Genomic DNA, 18385 nt, shown 5'->3' on the forward strand with positions numbered 1-18385 from the left:
AATTACCTTCAGGGTATATTTATAAGGTGTATATGAAACATAAATGAATTTTGTGTTTAGACTTCAGTCCTATCCCCAAAATATCTCATTATGTATATGCACGTCTTCCAAAATCCGAAACAGTCTAATTTCCAAAACACTTCTGCTTCCAAACATTTTGGATACGGGATCCTCAACCTGAATAGCCATGAAAAATATTATAGAATAATTTTCATTTTACTTATTTATTTATTTATTTTGAAACAGGATCTCAGCCTGTTGCCCAGGCTGGAATGCAGTGGCACGATCTCAGTTCATTGCAATCTCTACCTCCTAGGCTGAAGGGATCCTCCCACCTCAGTCTCCCAAGTAGCTGGGACTACAGGCACAAGGCACCACACCTGGCTAGTGTTTTATATTTTGATATTATGTAGGCGTAGGGTTTTGCCGTGTTGCCCAGGCTGGTTTTGAACTCCTGGGCTCAGGTGATCCACCTCCCTAGGCTTCCCAAAGTGCTAGAATAATTTTTAAATGACTCAGATAAATGATGATGTGGTATCATTAAATAAAACCAGCATTTGCAATTCCTAGGTCATATGGTTCCATTTGGACAAAAAGTAAAAGCATATATATGTAAATATAAATGTATGAAAAAAAAGACCAGAAAGATATACATTGAAAATAACAGTAGTTATCTCTAGATGGTAGGATTATGGGTGACTTTTCTTCTTGTGCTTACATGTAATATCTAAATTTTCTGCACAATGAACATGTATTTATTTTGTAATATGAAAACATAAAAACTGCTTGGCACGGTAGCTCACACCTGTAATCCCAGCACTTTGGGAGGCCAAGGTGGGCGGATCACTTGAGGTCAGGAGTTCAAGACCAGCCTGGCCAACATGGTGAAACATGGTGAGCCGAGATCGTGTCACTGCACTCCAGCCTGGGCAACAGAAGGAGACTTCATCTCAAAAAAAAAAAAAAAGAAAAAAAAAAGAAAACATTAAAAACTAAAAGTTTTTTGTGTTTTTTTTGTTTGTTTGTTTGTTTGTTTTTTGTAATTAAAAGAGGATAGTGATGTAAGAGTTACTTCTAGGACCAACACAGGAACTTAGATATTAACATTAGACATGGCTTGGGAGGTCCAGATAATTTGACTTTAGAAAGACTACTTGGAATGTGATTATTGCAGAAGAGTGAAATGTTTGGCAACTCAGAAACCAGTAGGTTTTGTAGATCAAAATTGGAATCAATTCACTGATATATAAACTTTTAGACAGTTGGACCTGTAATCTAAGCTGCTATGGGCATGTAAGCTTTTTGCTATCTAGACCTTCGTTCATTTCCATAGATGTCAGGGGCTTTTACCTCCAACCTGTGTTTGCCTGCCGCTAGATCTGAGAGACCTGCTGTGTGACCCTGAGCCCTCGCTGTGCATCATCACCTCCCAGACTCTGTTACTAGTCCAGATGGCAAGCGCCGAACCAAAACCTAAGCAGAGAGTGAACTGGTTGCAGAAGCTCATGGGCAGGTCCTCTGCCTAGAAACACAAGGCAAGCAACATCAGGTAAAAACCAATCCTTTCAGAAACCACAGAAGTCACTGATGCCAGCCCCCCTTTTTTCAGACTTAAAACAATGCCAGCATTAAGCCACCTCTACCCATTTAATTACCTCCAACGTGTTTTTTGCTTTCAAAACCTTGAAGAAGATATAGAGGAGGGCAGTTCTTAGTTTAAAATTGCAGATACAGTTTAAAAATCTACAGAGTTAGCCGGGCGCGGTGGCTCAAGCCTGTAATCCCAGCACTTTGGGAGGCCGAGACGGGCGGATCACGAGGTCAGGAGATCGAGACCATCCTGGCGAACACAGTGAAACCCCGTCTCTACTAAAAAAAAAAATACAAAAAAAAAAAAAAAAATCTACAGAGTTTTTGGCCGGGCATGGTACCTCACGCCTATAATCCCAGCACTTTGGGACTCCAAGGCAGGCAGATCACTTGAGGTCAGGAGTTTGAGACCAGCCTGGCCAACATGATGAAACCCCGTCTCTACTTAAAATACAAAAATTAGCTAGGCATGGTGGCAGGCACCTGTAATCCCAGGTACTTGGGAGGCCGAGGCAGGAGAACCGCTTGAACCCAGGAGGCAGAGGTTGCAATGAGCCAAAGTCACGCCACTGCATTCCAGCCTGGGTGACAGAGTAAGACTCTGTCTCAAAAAAAAAAAAAAAAGTTCACATCTTTTTTTGTTTGTTTGTTTGATTTCTTTTAGAGATAGGGTCTCCCTCTGTCACCCAAGTTCAAGTGCAATGGCATGATCACAACTCACTAACCTCGAAGTCCTGGCCTCCTGCCTCAGCCTACTAAGTAGCTGGAACTACAGGCACATACAACCAACCATACCTGTTAAATAGCCCTTCATGCTGTTGTCTCCATCTCAGAAAATAAGATAGCCCTTAACTGCTACAAACCGTTCTTTGTCAAATGGGAAAGGCAAAACAGAAACAAGAGCTAATATAGGTGATGTTAGGGTTTGCCTATATCTACATCTTCTGCCTCCATTTAAATCATAAACTGGATTTTATATTGCACATGCTATCTTACCAAATAGCACAATTATTTGCTCTGTAAATAGAGCTATATTTGGAATAGGCAAAATAATACAGTGGAAATATGAAGTTCAGAGTGTACAGGTCTGGGATCAAATGCCAGCATTATAGCTGACTTTCTGGAAACATTAAAAAAAATTATTTCTCAACTGCAGGTTTATGTAAAAAATGGAGATAGCGTTTTCTAACTAAAGGCTTGTTGAAAGGAATAAATGAAAGAGTATGTGTAAGAGGTATTAGACAGATTGAGCACAGAGTACATATTTAGTGATTGTTAATTCCCTGTCCTCCCCCTTGTACTGGACTCGCACCAGGGACTAAGAACTACAGATGAATAAGCTAATTTTTTTTCTTTTTTTTTTTTTGTAGGACAGAATCTTGCTATGTTGTGCAGGTAGGCTAGTCTTGAACTCATGGCCTCAAGTCATCCTCCTGTGTCAGCCTCCCAAAGTGCTGAGATTACAAGCATGTACCACCGCACCCAGCAGAATTCCAGTCTTGAGAAGCAGGTCAAGGACAGCTTGAAAAGAGATTCTAAATAAATGTTAATGTTACAGTGTTAGTATGTCTGCTTAATTGCCAACAATATTAAGAATAAAATAACTTTTTTTTTTTTTTTTTTTTTTTTTTTTTTGAGACAGGGTCTCACTCATTTACCCAGGCTGGAGTGCAGTGGCACGATGATGACTCACTGCAACCTCAGCCTCCTGGGCTCAAGTGATCCTCCCCACTGAGCCTCCCAAATAGCTGGGACTACAGGTGTGTGCCACCATGCCCAGCTAATTTTTTGTATTTTTGGTAGAGATGGGGTTTTGCCGTGTTGCCCAGGATAGTCTCAAATTCCTGAGTTTAAGTAATCTGCTCACCTTGGCCTCCTAAGTGCTGGGATTACAGATGTGAGCTACCATGCCTGGCCAGCAATCCATTCTAATAGTTTCATATTTAATGATGTATTTTTTGTGAAATCCTTTATGGCCCTGTCTTCTTCCTTTTCCTTTCCCTTAAAAACTCCAAGTGGCCAGGTGCAGTGGCTCATGCCTATAATCCCAGCACTTTGGAAGCCCGAGGCAGGCAGATCATGAGGTCAGGAGTTTCAGACCAACCTGGCCAACATAGCGAAACCCTGTCTCTACTAAAAATGCAAATACCCGGGCATGGTGTCATGTGCCTGTAGTCTCACCTACTCAGGAGGCTGAGGCAGAAGAATCACTTTAACCCAGGAGGCAGAGGTTGCAGTGAGCCAAGATCATGCCACTGCACTCCAGCCCAGGTGACAGTATAAGACTCCGTCTAAAAAAAAAAAAAAAAAAAAAGGAAAAAACCTCCAAACAAGAAAAAAATCTCTGAATTGGTGTAATGGTAAATATATCCCAATATATCCAAGTTTTCCACTCCTTCTCCCCTTTTTTCCATTTTCATGATTCCCTCTCCTATAACCGATGTCAGATCCTCAAATGGCTCTAGGATAGGAACTATTATTTGTTGAGTACCTACTGTCTGCTTTAAGCATAAATGGAGAAAAATTTCTTTTTTTTTTTTTTTTTTTTTTTTTTTTTGAGACGGAGTCTCGCTGTGTCGCCCAGGCTGGAGTGCAGTGGCTGGATCTCAGCTCACTGCAAGCTCTGCCTCCCGGGTTTTTACGCCATTCTCCTGCCTCAGCCTCCCGAGTAGCCGGGACTACAGGCGCCCGCCACCTCGCCCGGCTAGTTTTTTGTATTTTTTAGTAGAGACGGGGTTTCACCGTGTTAGCCAGGATGGTCTCGAACTCCTGACCTCGTGATCCGCCCGTCTCGGCCTCCCAAAGTGCTGGGATTACAGGCTTGAGCCACCGCGCCCGGCCGAAAAATTTCTTACAAGCAGAAATTTTCTGGGAAAAGAGATTAGTTTGTGCTGGGCGACCACTTTTGTAAGTTGCATGTGGAATTGTGGGAGACCCCCAAGAGGCACACTGAACTAATTAGAAATAGTCACCATCAATCTGATTCTCAGGCTCTTGTTTGGTTGAAGAATATACACAGAGAGCCAGAGCTGAGCTATCTAGGGCAATGGAGGGACATTTTGGAGGTGATATGGGAAAAAAAGAAAGGAAATGGAACAACTGGCAGGTGAAGAATGGAAATATCTAATGGTTAATTGCATTAAAATTTTTTTTTTTTTTTTTTTCCCCGAGACGGAGTGTCGCTCTGTTGCCCAGACTGGAGTGCAGTGGTGTAATCTCAGCTTACTGCAACCTCTGCCTTCCCGGTTCAAGTGATTCTCCTCCTGCCTCAGCCTCCCGAGTAGCTGGGACTACAGGCGAGCATCATCATGCCCAACTAATTTTTGTATTTTTAGTAGAGACAGGGTTTTGCCATTTTGGCCAGGCTGGGCTTGAACTCCTGGCCTCAAGTGATCTGTCCACCTCAGCCTCCCAAAATGCTGGGATTACAGGCATGAGCCACCATGCCTGGCCCCCATTTCCCCCAATTCTTTGATATCTGGTTTAAGTATTCTTAGCTATTATCTTTTAGTTAGTGATTTGGATGAAATGCTTTACTTTTTTTAAACATTGTGGTTATGACTAAATAAAAATTGAGTTTGCATTTTTCCAAATTAAAGGAAAAAAAGGTAGCCATAAGGAATCACAAATATGACTAGGGTAGGGTGAGAAAGGGGAGAGTAGCAAATGAAGGCAGAGTTAGACAGGGGACCACCAGACCCTCAGTGCCTTGTAGGCCAGGACAAGGAGCTTGGCTTAACCCTGAAAGAAATGGGGAGTTGCTGGAACATTTTCAAACTTTTGGATTTTTGACAATTGAATAGATTTAAAATATGGTTTTACACTGGCTTAAACTTGCATATATATATTTTTCCTATTAGAAAGGTTGGGGCCGGGCGCAGTGGCTCACGCCTGTAACCCCAGCACTTTGGGAGGCCGAGGCGGGCAGATCACAAGGTCAAGAGATTGAGACCATCCTGGCCAACATGGTGAAACTCCATCTCTACTAAAAGCTACAAAATTTACCGTGGCATGGTGGCGCATGCCTGTAGTCCCAGCTGCTCAGGAGGCTGAGGCAGGAGAATTGCTTGAAACCAGGAGGTGGAAGTTGCAATGAGCCGATATTGCACCATCGCACTGCAGCCTGGGTGACCAGAGTGAGACTCCATCTCAATAAATAAATAAATAAATAAATAAATAAATAAATAAATAAAAGGAAGGAAGGGAGGAAGTAAGGAAGGAAGGGAGGGAAGGAGGAAGGGAGGAAGGAAGGAAAGAAAGAAACAGATAAAGGAAAGAAAGGAAAGGAAAGGAAGAAAGAAAAAAAGTTGGGCATCTTTTCACATCTAAAAGCCATTTACATTTGCTTTTCTAAGATTGTATGCAAATCCTTTCCCCGTTTTGTGGGTGGAGAGGCTTTATTAATCTTTGTAACGCACTACTTCTACAGTGCAGACCCAGCTTAAAGATCACCACTTTAGTTTTTCCTCTGAGGAAAAAGAAGATTAAGAATGGTGAGGTCGGCCGGGCACTGTGGCTCACGCCTGTAATCCCAGCACTTAGGGAGGCCGAGGTGGGCATATCACGAGGTCAGGAGATCAAGACCATCCTGGCTAACACGGTGAAACCCCGTCTCTGCTAAAAATACAAAAAAAAATTAGCCGGGCGTGGTGGCGGGCGCCTGTAGTCCCAGCCACTCAGGAGGCTGAGGCAGGAGAATGGCGTGAACCCAGGATGCGGAGCTTGCAGTGAGCGGAGATCATGCCACTGCACTCCAACCTGGGCGACCGAGTGAGACTCCGTCTCAAAAAAAAAAGAATGGTGAGGTCCAGCCAGGCATAGTAACTCACGCCTATAATCCCAGCATTTTGGGAGGCCGAGGCGGGTGGATCTCCTGGGGTCAGGAGTTCAAGACCAGCCTGGCCATCATGGTGAAACCCCATCTCTACTAAAAATGAATTAAAAAAAAAAAAAAAAAGCCGGGTGTGGTGGCGTGCACCTGTAGTCCCAGTTACTCGGGGGGCTGAGGAAGGAGAATTGCTTGAACTCGGGAGGCAGAAGTTGCAGTGAGCTGAGATCTTGCCACTGCACTCCAGCCTGGGTGATAGAGTGAGACTGTCTCCAAAAAAAAAAAAAAAAAAAAAAAAAAAGTGATGTCGGGTCTTGCCCCTCCCCCACAACTATCAACTGCTTTAAAAAAAAACAAAAAACAAGGTTAGACAAGCAGTTTGTCCTGAGAGGGGCAAGTGCAGACTGATTTTCTGCTTAAGGCATAGCAAAGCTGGAAGACAAAAAAGGAAAAAAAAAAATTAAGAATTTCAAAATGAAAGAGACATCTTCGGAAAATTAATTAGACCTTTCTTGTACTTTCTTACACTTACTTTGTGATTTAGAATTGCATATATTTTGAAGTACATTTGGAAAGGTGCACACTATAACCTTTTTCGTCTTGGAATCCTTAAAGGTCATAATCAGGCTCCAACCACATGCTTTGGGAGAACTCTGAAATATTAAACCACAACAGGGAGGCTAATCATAGAGGCTATCACACAATGGGATCAAAATAGAAACAACCTTCATATGTATCTGAATCAAAAATGAAGGGCAGAGTAAATCTATTTCACTACCCATACTTCATTTTCTTTTTCTTTCTCTGTCACCAGGCTGGAGTGCAGTGGCACGATCTTGGCTCACTGCAACCTCCGCCTCCCGGGTTCCAGCTATTCTTCTACCTCAGCCTGCCAAGTAGCTGGGATTACAAGCGCCCGCCACCATGCCCAGCTAATTTTTTTATTTTTAGTAGAGACGGTGTTTCACCATATTGGCCAGGATGATCTCGATCTCCTGACCTGGTGACCCGCCCGCCTCAGCCTCCCAAAGTGCTGGGATTACAGGCGTGAGCCGCCACGCCCGGCCTGCCATACTTCATTTTCTATTCAGAAAAGCTCAATTTTGGGTTACATGGGCATGCCCTGGGATAATCAGAAAAAATAAAATCAGTATAAGGAAGAGCATATTGATTTCGGGTTTTAAATGCAAGTAGGTGAGGCTGGGTTTGACAGATGTGTCCTCAGCTGGTTGGTTGGTTGTTTTTGAGACAGAGTCTCTGTAACCCAGACTGGAGTACAGTGGTGCAATCTTGGCTTACTACAGCCTCTGCCTCCCCGGTTCAAGCAATTCTCAATTCTCATGTTTCAGTTGCCCAGGTTGCTGGGATTACACAGGTGCACCCACACGCACAGCTAATTTTTATATTTTTAGTAGTGACGGGGTTTTGCCTTGTCCTGGCTGGTCTCGAACTCCTGGCCTCAAGTGATCCACCTGCCTCGGCCTCTCAAAGTACTGGGATTACAGGCAAAGCAAATAAACAATGAAACAACAAAAGAACGAAGACAGGGATTTCTTGAAAACAAAAGTACACTCCATAGTGGGGAAGCAGACCCACACAGCAGCTCCAGGGCCCAGATACAGAATCTTCTTGGGTCCAAATACCCCCTAGAAGTTTCCCATTGGTCACTTTATGCTTACTCAGTGTAACTGAAGTGGTAGCCCACAATCAGTCTGAGTGGTTGCAGAAAGCAACCAATCAGAGGCCAGGGTGAAGTTACAAAATTATACTATTACGCAAACGGAGACTCTCCCGCCATCAGTCTGATTGGTTGTGGACAGCAACTGTGTCCAGAATGGGTGGGTTCTTGGTCTCACTGACTTCAAGAATGAAGCCGGAGACCCTCGCGGTGTTACAGTTCTTAAAGATGGTGTGTCCAGAGTTTCTTTCTTCAGACGTTCAGATGTGTCTGGAGCTTCTTCCTTCTGGTGGGTTTGTCGTCTCACTGTCAGTAGTGAAGCTGCTTCCCGGGTGAGTGTTACAGCTCTTAAAGGCAGCGCGTCTGGAGTTGTTTGTTCTTCCCAGTGGGTTCGTGGTCTCGTTGGCTTCAGGAGTGAAGTTGCAGACCTTTGCAATAAAGGCAGCGTGGACCCAAAGACTGAGCAGCAGCAAGATTTATTGCAAAGAGCAAAACAACAAAGCTTCCACACCATGGAAAGGGACCCCAAACCGGTTGCCACTACTGGTTCGGGCAGCCTGCTTTTATTCCCTTATCTGACCCCACCCACATCCTGCTGATTGGTCCATTTTACAGAGAGCTGATTGGTCTATTTTACAGAGAACTGATTGGTCCGTTTTGACAGAGTGCTGATTAACAATCCTTGAGCTAGACACAGAGTGCTAGATGGAAAAGTTCTCCAAGTCCCCACTAGGTTAGCTAGACACTGAGTTAGCTAGATACAGATTATCAATTGGTGTATTTACAAACCTTGAGCTAGACACAGAGTGCTGATTGGTGTATTTACGATCCTCTAGCCATAAAAGTTCTCCAAGTCCCCATCCTGCTCAGGATCCTAGCTGGCTTCACCTAGTGGATCCTGCACGGGGGCTGCAGGGGGAGCTGCCCGCCAGTCCGGAGCCGCGCCTGCACTCCTCAGTCCTTGGGCGGTCGATGGGACCGGGCCTCACTGAGCAGGGGGCGGCTCCCGTCGGGGAGGCTCAGGCCACGCAGGAGCCCACCGCAGGGGGTGGAGCTCAGACATGGCGAGCTGTAGGTCCCTAGCCCTGCCCCGCGGGGAGACAGCTAAGGCCCAACGAGAATTTGAGTGCGGCGCGGGCGTGCCGGCACTGCTGGGGGACCCAGCGCAACTTCCGCAGCTGCTGGCCCGGGTGCTAAGCCCCTCACTGCCCTGGGCCGGCGGCGCCAGCTGGCCGCTCCGTGTGCGGGGCCCGCCGATCCCCAGCCCGCGCCCGCTGGAACTTACACTGGCCCGCGAGCCCCGGTTCCCACCCGCACCTCTCCCTCCACACCTCCCTGCAAGCATAGGGAGGCGGCTCCGGCCTCAGCCAGCCCAGAGAGGGGCTCCCACGGTGCCATGGCGGGCTGAAGGGCTCCTCAGGCGCCGCCAGAGTGGACGCTGAGGCCGAGGAGGCGCTGAGAGTGAGGGCTGCTACCACATTGTCACCTCTCACAACCATTCAGAGGCTGGAGTGAAGTTACAAAGTTGCAAATGAAGACTGGAAGGCGCTCAGTGTGGTTTCTTGTGGACGGTCAATTTCCCATCTGCCATGCATGAAAGGTCCAAGGGAATAACCTCTGGTTCTTTTGTTACTTAGGCGTGGAAAGTTGGGGTTTTCCTTTCAATTTAGTTCTAGGAAGTCACGTGAAACAGCCATAGGATGCCTGCCTCCAGACCCTATTCTCCTGCCTCATTACTGCAGTCTTCTCTGCCCGCGTCTTTTAGCGACTAACATAAGATGAGGATCCATCTTCTAATATCCCTCACCAGTCCTTTCCCTCCGTCATTTAGCGAACCGCTCACTGGGCACTGGGACTTTGGGGAGAGTCCCAGGAGGCCCCTCTTCGTCCAGGGGCTATTTTTTTTCTCTTCCAGCCTCCATCTCCTAACTCAAGGGGTACAGCTCAGTCAGATTATGTTTGGCGCCCCGGGACAGTGACAAACCCAGGGCCCGTGGATAGAGGAGGCATCTCACTACGCTGCACCAGGCCACCTCGCAGTAGGCAGCCCAGGCCTGCCCAAAAACCCAGGAGCCTAACCAGGAAGACAGGGGGAGGCCGCGGGCTTCATCTCCCAGGAGATGGACTACATCTCCCAGCAGGCTCTGCGCGCAGGCTGAGGATCCCTCCGCTCTTTTTTTTGTCCCGCCGGCTCGGCCCCCCGCGACCAGCCAAGGGCTAAGGCCAGGTATTTCAGAATCTGAGGTCCGTATTCTTATCACATTTCCGGGGAGGGACGGCTAGGAGCTCCGGAGGAAAAACGGACTTTTTTTTGAGGAGAAAAGCGGAGGCACACGGTGCATGACGAAGCACCCCCGCAACTGCAAGTTTTCGCGCGCTTTGGCGCAGGTGGTTGTGGGTAGCGCGCCTGGGAGGCAGAAAGAAGTCGGGGGCCGTGGCGCGCCGCCCGCTGGGCCTGAAGGGATGTTCGAGGACGAGTCCCACGCTGAGGGGGTGGCGGTGGTCGCCGCAGCCGGGGAGGCGCTACAGGCCCTGTGCCAGGAGCTGAACCTGGACGAGGGGAGCGCGGCCGAAGCCCTGGACGACTTTACTGCCATCCGAGGCAACTACAGCCTAGAGGTGAGCGGCAGCAGGTAGGGCGGCCGGACCCTACCCTCGCCAGGCCCCACCCCTGCCCCGCCCCTTCCCCGGCCTATGGGGTGGTGGGAGTTTCCCCATCTAGGAGGGTCGCTGCGCAGCCAGGCGCCGAGGGGCGGGAAGGGTGGGTGTTGCTCAACCAATCCGCCCATCATTTTGAGGCGGGAAACTGAAGCCCAGAAAAGGAGCGGCCTAGGCCCTGCGCCACTCAAACCCCGGTCTTCCTGACCACACTTTACCCCGCTAAGCGCCACAAACGTCATGGTGGTGCCCTTAAATCGGTAAGAACAAATATAATGGTAAAGTGAAAATGAACTGCCTACCAAGACACCACTGGCCAGAGCTTTAAATGGACCCTCTCAGTTCCGTCTGAACCCCTTCTGTGATCCCCGTTCCACGCAAGAGGAAGCGGAACCCCAGACAGGTTAAGCTACAGGCCCAAGGTCACGCGGTTAGAGATGGAGCCAGACCCAGGGTCTGAGCCGTTTAACCTCCACCCTCTGCTTCATCAGGGTGGAGCTGCTGGTTGCTGTGCAGCGGTTTGATCAAAGCCAGTGTGCATACGAAGCTGATCTCAGCCCTGCGTTTCCTCCTCTGTCAGAGCATCGTCCTGATGCTTTGCATCAGCGTCTAGCTCTGAATAAAACAAATGTCAGTTATAATTACTCGATTTTTTTCCCCATCATTCTTGCATTTTATCTTCACAACAGCCCTGTGAACATGGCATGGCGATGAGTATTAGACCTGTTTTCCAGGTGATAATGGCAAGGCTCAGAAGGTTGTCTTGCCCAGGGTTATTCTAATACAGAAACCCAGGCTGGGCGTGGTGGCTCACGCCTGTAATCCCAGCACTTTGGGAGGCCAAGGCGGGCGGATCATTTGAGGCCAGGAGTTTGAGACCAACCTGGGCAACATGGCGAAACCCCGTCTCTACTAAAAACTACAAAAATTAGCTGGGTGTGTTGGCGCCTGCCTGTAATCCCAGCTACTTGGAAGGCTGAGGCAGGAGAATTGCTTGAACCCAGGAGGCATAAGCTGCAGTGAGCAGAGATCACACCACTGCACTCCAGCCTGGGCGACAGAGCAAGACTCTATCTAAAGAGAGCAAGATGAGCATAAGCCTGATGGAGTGTATTTCATGTAGCTCTCCACTGGCCACATGTTCAAAGGCTTTCATGTGCCAAGGGCGCTGGACCAACTCCCAGGGTGCACCACTGACTCACCACCCAGTGAAATAATTGCTGGGTTCAAAGGCATAGAGTTGGATGTATATTGACTGTGTGCCTATATATGAAGGAAAAGTACCTGAAAAAGTCTTCCAGACTGGATAGACTGGGTAAAGGACAATGGTCCACATCCGTGGGTGGCATGACTGGAAAGCTGTGAGAAGAATAAGAAAGTAAGGGAGATTAGCCAGAGACGGTGGCTCATGCTTGTAATCCCAGCTCTTTGGGAGGCCAAGGCGGGCAGATCACGAGGTCAGGAGATTGAGACCATCCTGGCTAACACAGTGAAACCCCATCTCTACTGAAAATACAAAGAATTAGCCGGGCATGGTGGCGGGCACCTGTAGTCCCAGCTACTCAGGAGGCTGAGACAGGAGAATGGCCTGAACCCGGGAGGCGGGGCTTGCAGTGAGCCGAGATGGCACGACTGCACTCCAGCCTGGGCCACAGAGTGAGACTCTGTCTCAAAAAAAAAAAAAAAAGAAAAAAAAAAAAAGACAGATTAGAATGAATGGCCTCTCAATTGAAAACAGATTGATTTTTGAAAGCCTGAAAAAGCATTTCTGACATCCTAGTCTCATTTGGTCTCTCTTGCCCAAGGTCACACCATCTGTCATTGAATAAGTATTTACTGTGTCAAAACGGTCAAGGCGTGCACCTGTTTCAGATTCTTGAATATGACAAGCTTGTTCCCAGTTTTGTGGTATATCCGTGCCGTTCCCTCTGCCTGGAATCTTTCCCATCACCCCCAACACCAGGAAAGGTTGAGAGCTAAATCTCTAATTAGGCAGAGTTGAATAGGACAACTTCAATGTTTGCTTTATTTATTTATTTATTGTTTTTTTTTTTCTTTCTTTCTTTTTTTCTTCCTTAGAAACAGGGTCTTGGCTGGGCACACGGTGGCTCACGTCTGTAATCGCAGCACTTTGGGAGGCCGAAGTGGGCAGATCTTCTTAGGTCCAAGACCAGCCTGGCCAGCATGGTGAAACCCCGTCTCTACTAAAAATGTAAAATTAGCCGGGCATGGTGATATGCGCCTGTAATTCCAGCTACTGGGGAGGCTGAGGCAGGAGAATCACTTGAACCTGGGAGGTAGAGGTTGCAGTGAGACGAGATTGCGCCATTGCACTCCACCCTGCACAACAAGAGTAAAACTCCGTCACAAAAAAAAAAAAAAAGAAAGAAAAGAAAAGAAACAGAGTCTTGCTCTTTTGACCAGGCCTGGAATGCAGTGGTGCAATTGTAGTTCACTGTAAACTCAAACTCCTAGGCTCAAGTGATCTTCCTGCTTCAGCCTCCCCAGTAGCTGGGACTACAGGCATACGCCACCGTGCTCAGCTAATTTTTCAATTTTTTATGGAGATGGTATCTGACTATGTTGCCCAAGCTGGTCTTGAACTGGCCTCAAGTGATTCTTGTGCCGCAGCCTCCCAGAGCATTGGGATTACAGGCATGAGCCACCGTGCCCAGCCCAATGCTTGCTTTAGAAAGCACAAATATATGAACTGAAATTTTGTGTTTATTCTATCCAGTGTTTTATTTTCCCCTTTTTTTAAAATCAATTTTTGTTAAAGACATTTGGAGTAGTCATTTTCATATATCTCAGATGCTTCCTAGAAGTCTTTCTCCAATCCGTACCCCTCTCTAGTCTACCTGACAAACTCCTGCTTACATTTTTTTTTTTTTTTTTTTTTTGACGCGGAGTCTTGCTCTGTGCCCCAGGCTGGAGTGCAGTGGCGCGATCTCGGCTCACTGCAAGCTCCGCTCCCCCGGGTTCACGCCATTCTCCTGCCTCAGCCTCCCGAGTAGCTGGGACTACAGGCGCCCGCCACCTCGCCCGGCTAATTTTCTTGTATTTTTAGTAGAGATGGGGTTTCACCGTGTTAGCCAGGATGGTCTCGATCTCCTGACCTCATGATCCGCCCGTCTCGGCCTCCCAAAGTGCTGGGATTACAGGCTTGAGCCACCGCGCCCGGCCACCTGCTTACATTTTTAGTGATTTACAAATTTTGTCTCCTTTTGTGAGGCCTTCTCTAAACTCTAGTCAAAATCAGTTATTCACTGCACTATATTCTCCTACAACACTTTTTCAATTCTTCTTATAGCTTCTATATCTCACCAATTATAAATAATAGTATCTGTTCCTCTTCTTAGCTCCAGATGTGAAGTTCTGTGAGATCAGAAGCCTTTTTTTGCATTTCTAAGGCCTGGTAAGTAGGCCTTAGAAATGCAAAAAAAACCGGTTTCTGATATCATAGAATTCATAGAATTTTTATGAAATAGGATTTTATCAAATATAATTGTATTCTATTTTGTTCTCATGGAATAAAATAGTTGACTTTTTTAAGGAAAGAAAATCAGGCCAGGCACAGTGGCTCACGCCTATAATCCCAGCACTTTGGGAGGCTGAGGCAGGAGGATCTCTTGAGCCCAGGAGTTTAAGACCAGCCTCGACAGCATAGTGAGACCCTGTCGCTACAAAAAATAAAATAGACTGGGCATGGTGGCTCACACCTGTTATCCCAACGTTTTGGGAGGCTGAGGCAGGCGGATCACTTGAGCCCAGGAGTTTGAGACCAGCTTGGGCTCCCATCTCTACAAAAATTAGCTGGGTGTGGTGGCATGTGCCTTTAGTCCCAACTACTCCAGAGGCTAAGGGGGGGGATTGTTTGAGCCTGGGAGGTTGAGGCCGCAATGGCCCTGATTCCTGGGAAGTCAAGGCTGCAGTGGCCCTGATAGCATCACTGCACTGCAGCCTGGGGCAACATAATGAGACCCTGTTTTAAAAAGTAAAATAAAAAGCGTATTCTTTAACGCCTAAAAAAAAAAAAATTGAAACAATAATTTTAGGAGTTATATTTTCACCATCTTGCTAGAATTTTCATTTAGTAGCCTGTATCCAAAGGCTCTATAGTACTTAGATGCTATTCCCAAACAACTCTTTCTCTTTTTCTTTTTTGAGAGAAAAAAGTGTCTCAAGCACTTCTCCCATCTCAGCCTCCAGAGTAGCTGGGACTATAGGCGCATACCACCACGTCCTGCTAATTTTTTTGTATTTTGTAGAGATGGGGTTTTGCCGTGTTACCCAAGCTAGTCTCGAACCCCTGAACTCAAGCAGTCCACCCACATCAGCTTCCCAAAGTGCTAGGACTATATGCGTAGGCCACCATGACCAGACCCTATTCCCAAGCAATTCATTAATCAAAGCTTACAAAAATATTCACCCTTAAGCTCACCTGCCTCATTTAGTGCTTTGAGAAAATAAAACTTCTCATTCCTTCGGGGTAGGAACATTGGGTTTATTGATGGCCACCCATTTCTACCGACCCCTTTCAGATTATTGTAAGAAATCTTGTAATCAATCTTTTTATCCTTCTAGGGTTTGGTCTTAAAGAGAGTCTGTGGAACAGTGTACAAGAACACTATTGTGTTGTGCTATGAGATTTACATCTGTAATTCTTTTTTTTTTTTTTTTTTTTTGAGATAGGGTCTCGTTCTTTCACCCTTGCGGGAGTCCAATGGGTCAGTCACAGCTCACTGCAGCCTTAACCTTCTGGGCTCAAATGATCCTCCCATCTCAGTTCCCCAGGTAGCTTTAACTACAGGCATGTGCCACATGCCCGGCTAATTTTTTCCTCTTTTGTACAGATGCGGGTCTCACTATGTTTCCTAGGCTGATCTTGAAATTCTGAGCTCAAGCAATTATCTGTCTCAGCCTTCCAAAGTGCTGGGATTACGAGCATGAGCCACTGTGCCTGGTCTTTATCTGTAATTTATTTATTTATTTATTTTTGAGATGGAATCTCACTCCCGTCGCGCAGGCTGGAGGCACAATCTCAGCTCACTGCAACCCCCACCTCCCAGGTTCAAGTGATTCTCCTTCCTCAGCCTCCCAAGAAGCTGGGATTACAGGCATGCACCACCATGCCTGGCTAATTTTTGTATTTTTTAGTAGAGACGGGGTTTCGCCATGTTGGCCAGGATGCTCTCGAACTCCTGACCTCAGGTGATCCACCTGCCTCGGCCTCCCAAAGTGCTAGGATTACAGGCGTGAGGCACCGCACCAGCCTATCCGTAATTCTTAATCCTTAAACTTCACCTATTGTATTTCAGCAATGAAGTCATGAACTGACTGTAGCTTGGAGATCTCTGAAGTCTAATGTAGAAAATTGTTGAATTCCCAAATGTCACCTTTTTGTGGCATTGTAAATTGAGATATCTACAAATATGGAGAGCCATGCTTACTATGGTCGTGTACCGCAGAACATTTTGGTCAGTGATGAACCACACATACTTTATTTTTACTATATGTTTTCTGTGTTTAGATATACAAGTAATTACTATTGTGTTACATTTGCCAACAGTATTCAGTATAGTAACATTTTCCACAGGTTTGTAGCCTAGAAACAATAAGCATACCATATAGCCTAGGTTTAGTAGGCTATGCTATGTTTGCACAACAAAATTGCCTAATGTTGCATTTCTCAGAATATATCCCTGTCATTAAGCAATGCATATGACTGTATTTTAAAGATGACATGTTTTGGAGTAAATAATTCCCCAAATTTTTACCTCATAAAAATGACAGTCTCCTTTATGTTGCATGAGATTAGTATTAATTTTTTTTTTTTTTTTTTTTTTGTGACGGAGTCTCGCTTTGTCGCTTAGGCTGGAGTGCAGTGGCGCGATCTCGGCTCACTGCAAGCTCTGCCTCCCGGGTTTCTCCTGCCATTCTCCTCCCTCAGCCTTCTGAGTAGCTGGACTACAGGCACCCGCCACCATGCCCAGCTCATTTTTTGTATTTTTAGCAGAGACGGGGTTTCACCGTGTTAGCCAGGATGGTCTTGATCTCCTGACCTTGTGATCCGCCCACCTCAGCCTCCCAAAGTGCTGGGATTACAGGTGTGAGCCACCACGCCCAGCCTAGTATTAATTTTTTTATGTGTGACTCCCTTGACAACTTTTTACTCTGTTCTTGCCTTTCCCTGCCAGACTAGTTAAAGAGAAACATAAAGCAAAAATGGTAGAAAGAAACTTCAGGATCATCGAGTCCGTTTCTTAAAATCAAGGAAGTCATGCTGACAAATTTTAGGAGAACTCTTCTGATAATTCAGACATGCTTCACTTAATGACAGGGACATGGTCTAAGAAATGCAACATTAGGTGATTTTGTTGTGTGAACTTCACAGAGTATACTTATGCGAACCTAGATAGTATAGTCTACTACACACCTAGGCTGAATAATGTAGCCTGTTGCTCTTGGGCTGCAAATTTGTTCGTCATGTTTCTGTACTGAATACTGTAGGCAACTATAATGGTAAGTATGTATGTATCTAAACATAAAAGGGGTACAGTAAATTATAATTTTTTAAATATATAGAACAGCCGGGCGCGGTGGCTCAAGCCTGTAATCCCAGCACTTTGGGAGGCCGAGACGGGCGGATCATGAGGTCAGGAGATCAAGACCATCCTGGCTAACATGGTGAAACCCCGTCTCTACTAAAAAATATAAAAAAACTAGCCGGGCGAGGTGGCGGGCGCCTGTAGTCCCAGCTACTTGGGAGGCTGAGGCGGGAGAATGGCGTGAACCCGGGAGGCAGAGCTTGCAGTGAGCTGAGATCCGGCCACTGCCCACCAGCCTGGGCGACAGAGCGAGACTCCGTCTCAAAAAAAAAAAAAATAAATAAATATATATATATATATATATAGAACAGTTAGAACATACAGTATTATAATCCTTTTTTTTTTTTTTTTTTTTTGGGACGGAGTGTCCCTGTGTTGCCCAGGCTAGAGTGCAGTGGCACAATCTCTGCTCACTGCAACCTCTGCCTCCCGGGTTCAAGCTATTCTCCTGCCTCAGCCTCCCGAGCAGGTGGGACTACAGGTGCGTGCCATTACACCCAGCTAATTTTTTGCATTTTTAGTAGAGATGGAGTTTTGCCATGTTGGCCAGGCTGGTCTTGAACTCCTGGCCTCAAGTGATTCACCCGCTCCAGCCTCCCAGGCATGAGCCACCGTGCCTGGCCAGTATTATAATCTTAAGTGACCACCATTGTATATGTGGTCCACTGTTGACCAAAATGTTATGTGGCATATGCCTGTATTAGATTTGGAGTGTAGGTGAAAGTGAAAGAGTTATCTTTTTTTTTTTTTTTTTTAAAGAGACAGGATCTCGCTCAGTTACCTGTCTTGGAATGTAGTGGCACAAACATAGCTCACTGCAGTCTTGCATTCCTGAGCTTAAGCGATCCTCTTATCTCAGCCACCCAAGTAGCTGGGACTGCAGGCAAGCACCACCATGCCTGGTTAATTTTTTTATTTTCGTTTTTAGAGTCAGGGTCTCACTACATTGCCCTGGCTAGTTTTGAACTCCTGGCCTCAAGTGATACTCCCACTTCAGCCTCCCGAGTTACTGGGATTATAAAC

The 18385-nt window shown here is 46.4% G+C and overlaps 2 protein-coding genes across 10 annotated transcripts in view; both read left to right on the top strand.

The window, feature by feature from the left end:
* Positions 1–3153, top strand: part of LOC105496305 (maestro heat like repeat family member 8) — a 78175-nt gene extending 75022 nt beyond the window's left edge. For 2 of the 6 annotated variants that reach the window (XM_011766630.3, XM_011766632.3), the window contains 2 exons: positions 1378–1549; positions 2961–3153. In XM_011766630.3, the coding sequence (XP_011764932.2) occupies positions 1378–1526 (149 nt within the window). In that variant the 3' untranslated portion in view covers positions 1527–1549; positions 2961–3153. Of the gene's footprint in view, positions 1–1333; positions 1550–2960 lie in introns of those variants that run through there. The other 4 variants (XM_071079347.1, XM_071079349.1, XM_011766631.3 and 1 more) reach the window with 3 other exon arrangements.
* A 7193-nt stretch (positions 3154–10346) lies between these two features.
* LOC105496302 (RB transcriptional corepressor like 1) overlaps positions 10347–18385 on the top strand; it is a 90005-nt gene continuing 81966 nt past the window's right edge. The window contains exon 1 of one of the 4 annotated variants that reach the window (XM_071079351.1): positions 10347–10715. In XM_071079351.1, coding sequence (XP_070935452.1) covers positions 10437–10715 — 279 coding nt within the window. In that variant the 5' untranslated portion in view covers positions 10347–10436. Of the gene's footprint in view, positions 10730–18385 lie in introns of all 4 variants that reach the window. The other 3 variants (XM_071079350.1, XM_011766624.3, XM_071079352.1) reach the window with 3 other exon arrangements.

This window comes from Macaca nemestrina, chromosome 15 (assembly GCF_043159975.1).
Source record: "Macaca nemestrina isolate mMacNem1 chromosome 15, mMacNem.hap1, whole genome shotgun sequence".
NCBI classification, from domain to species: domain Eukaryota; kingdom Metazoa; phylum Chordata; class Mammalia; order Primates; family Cercopithecidae; genus Macaca; species Macaca nemestrina.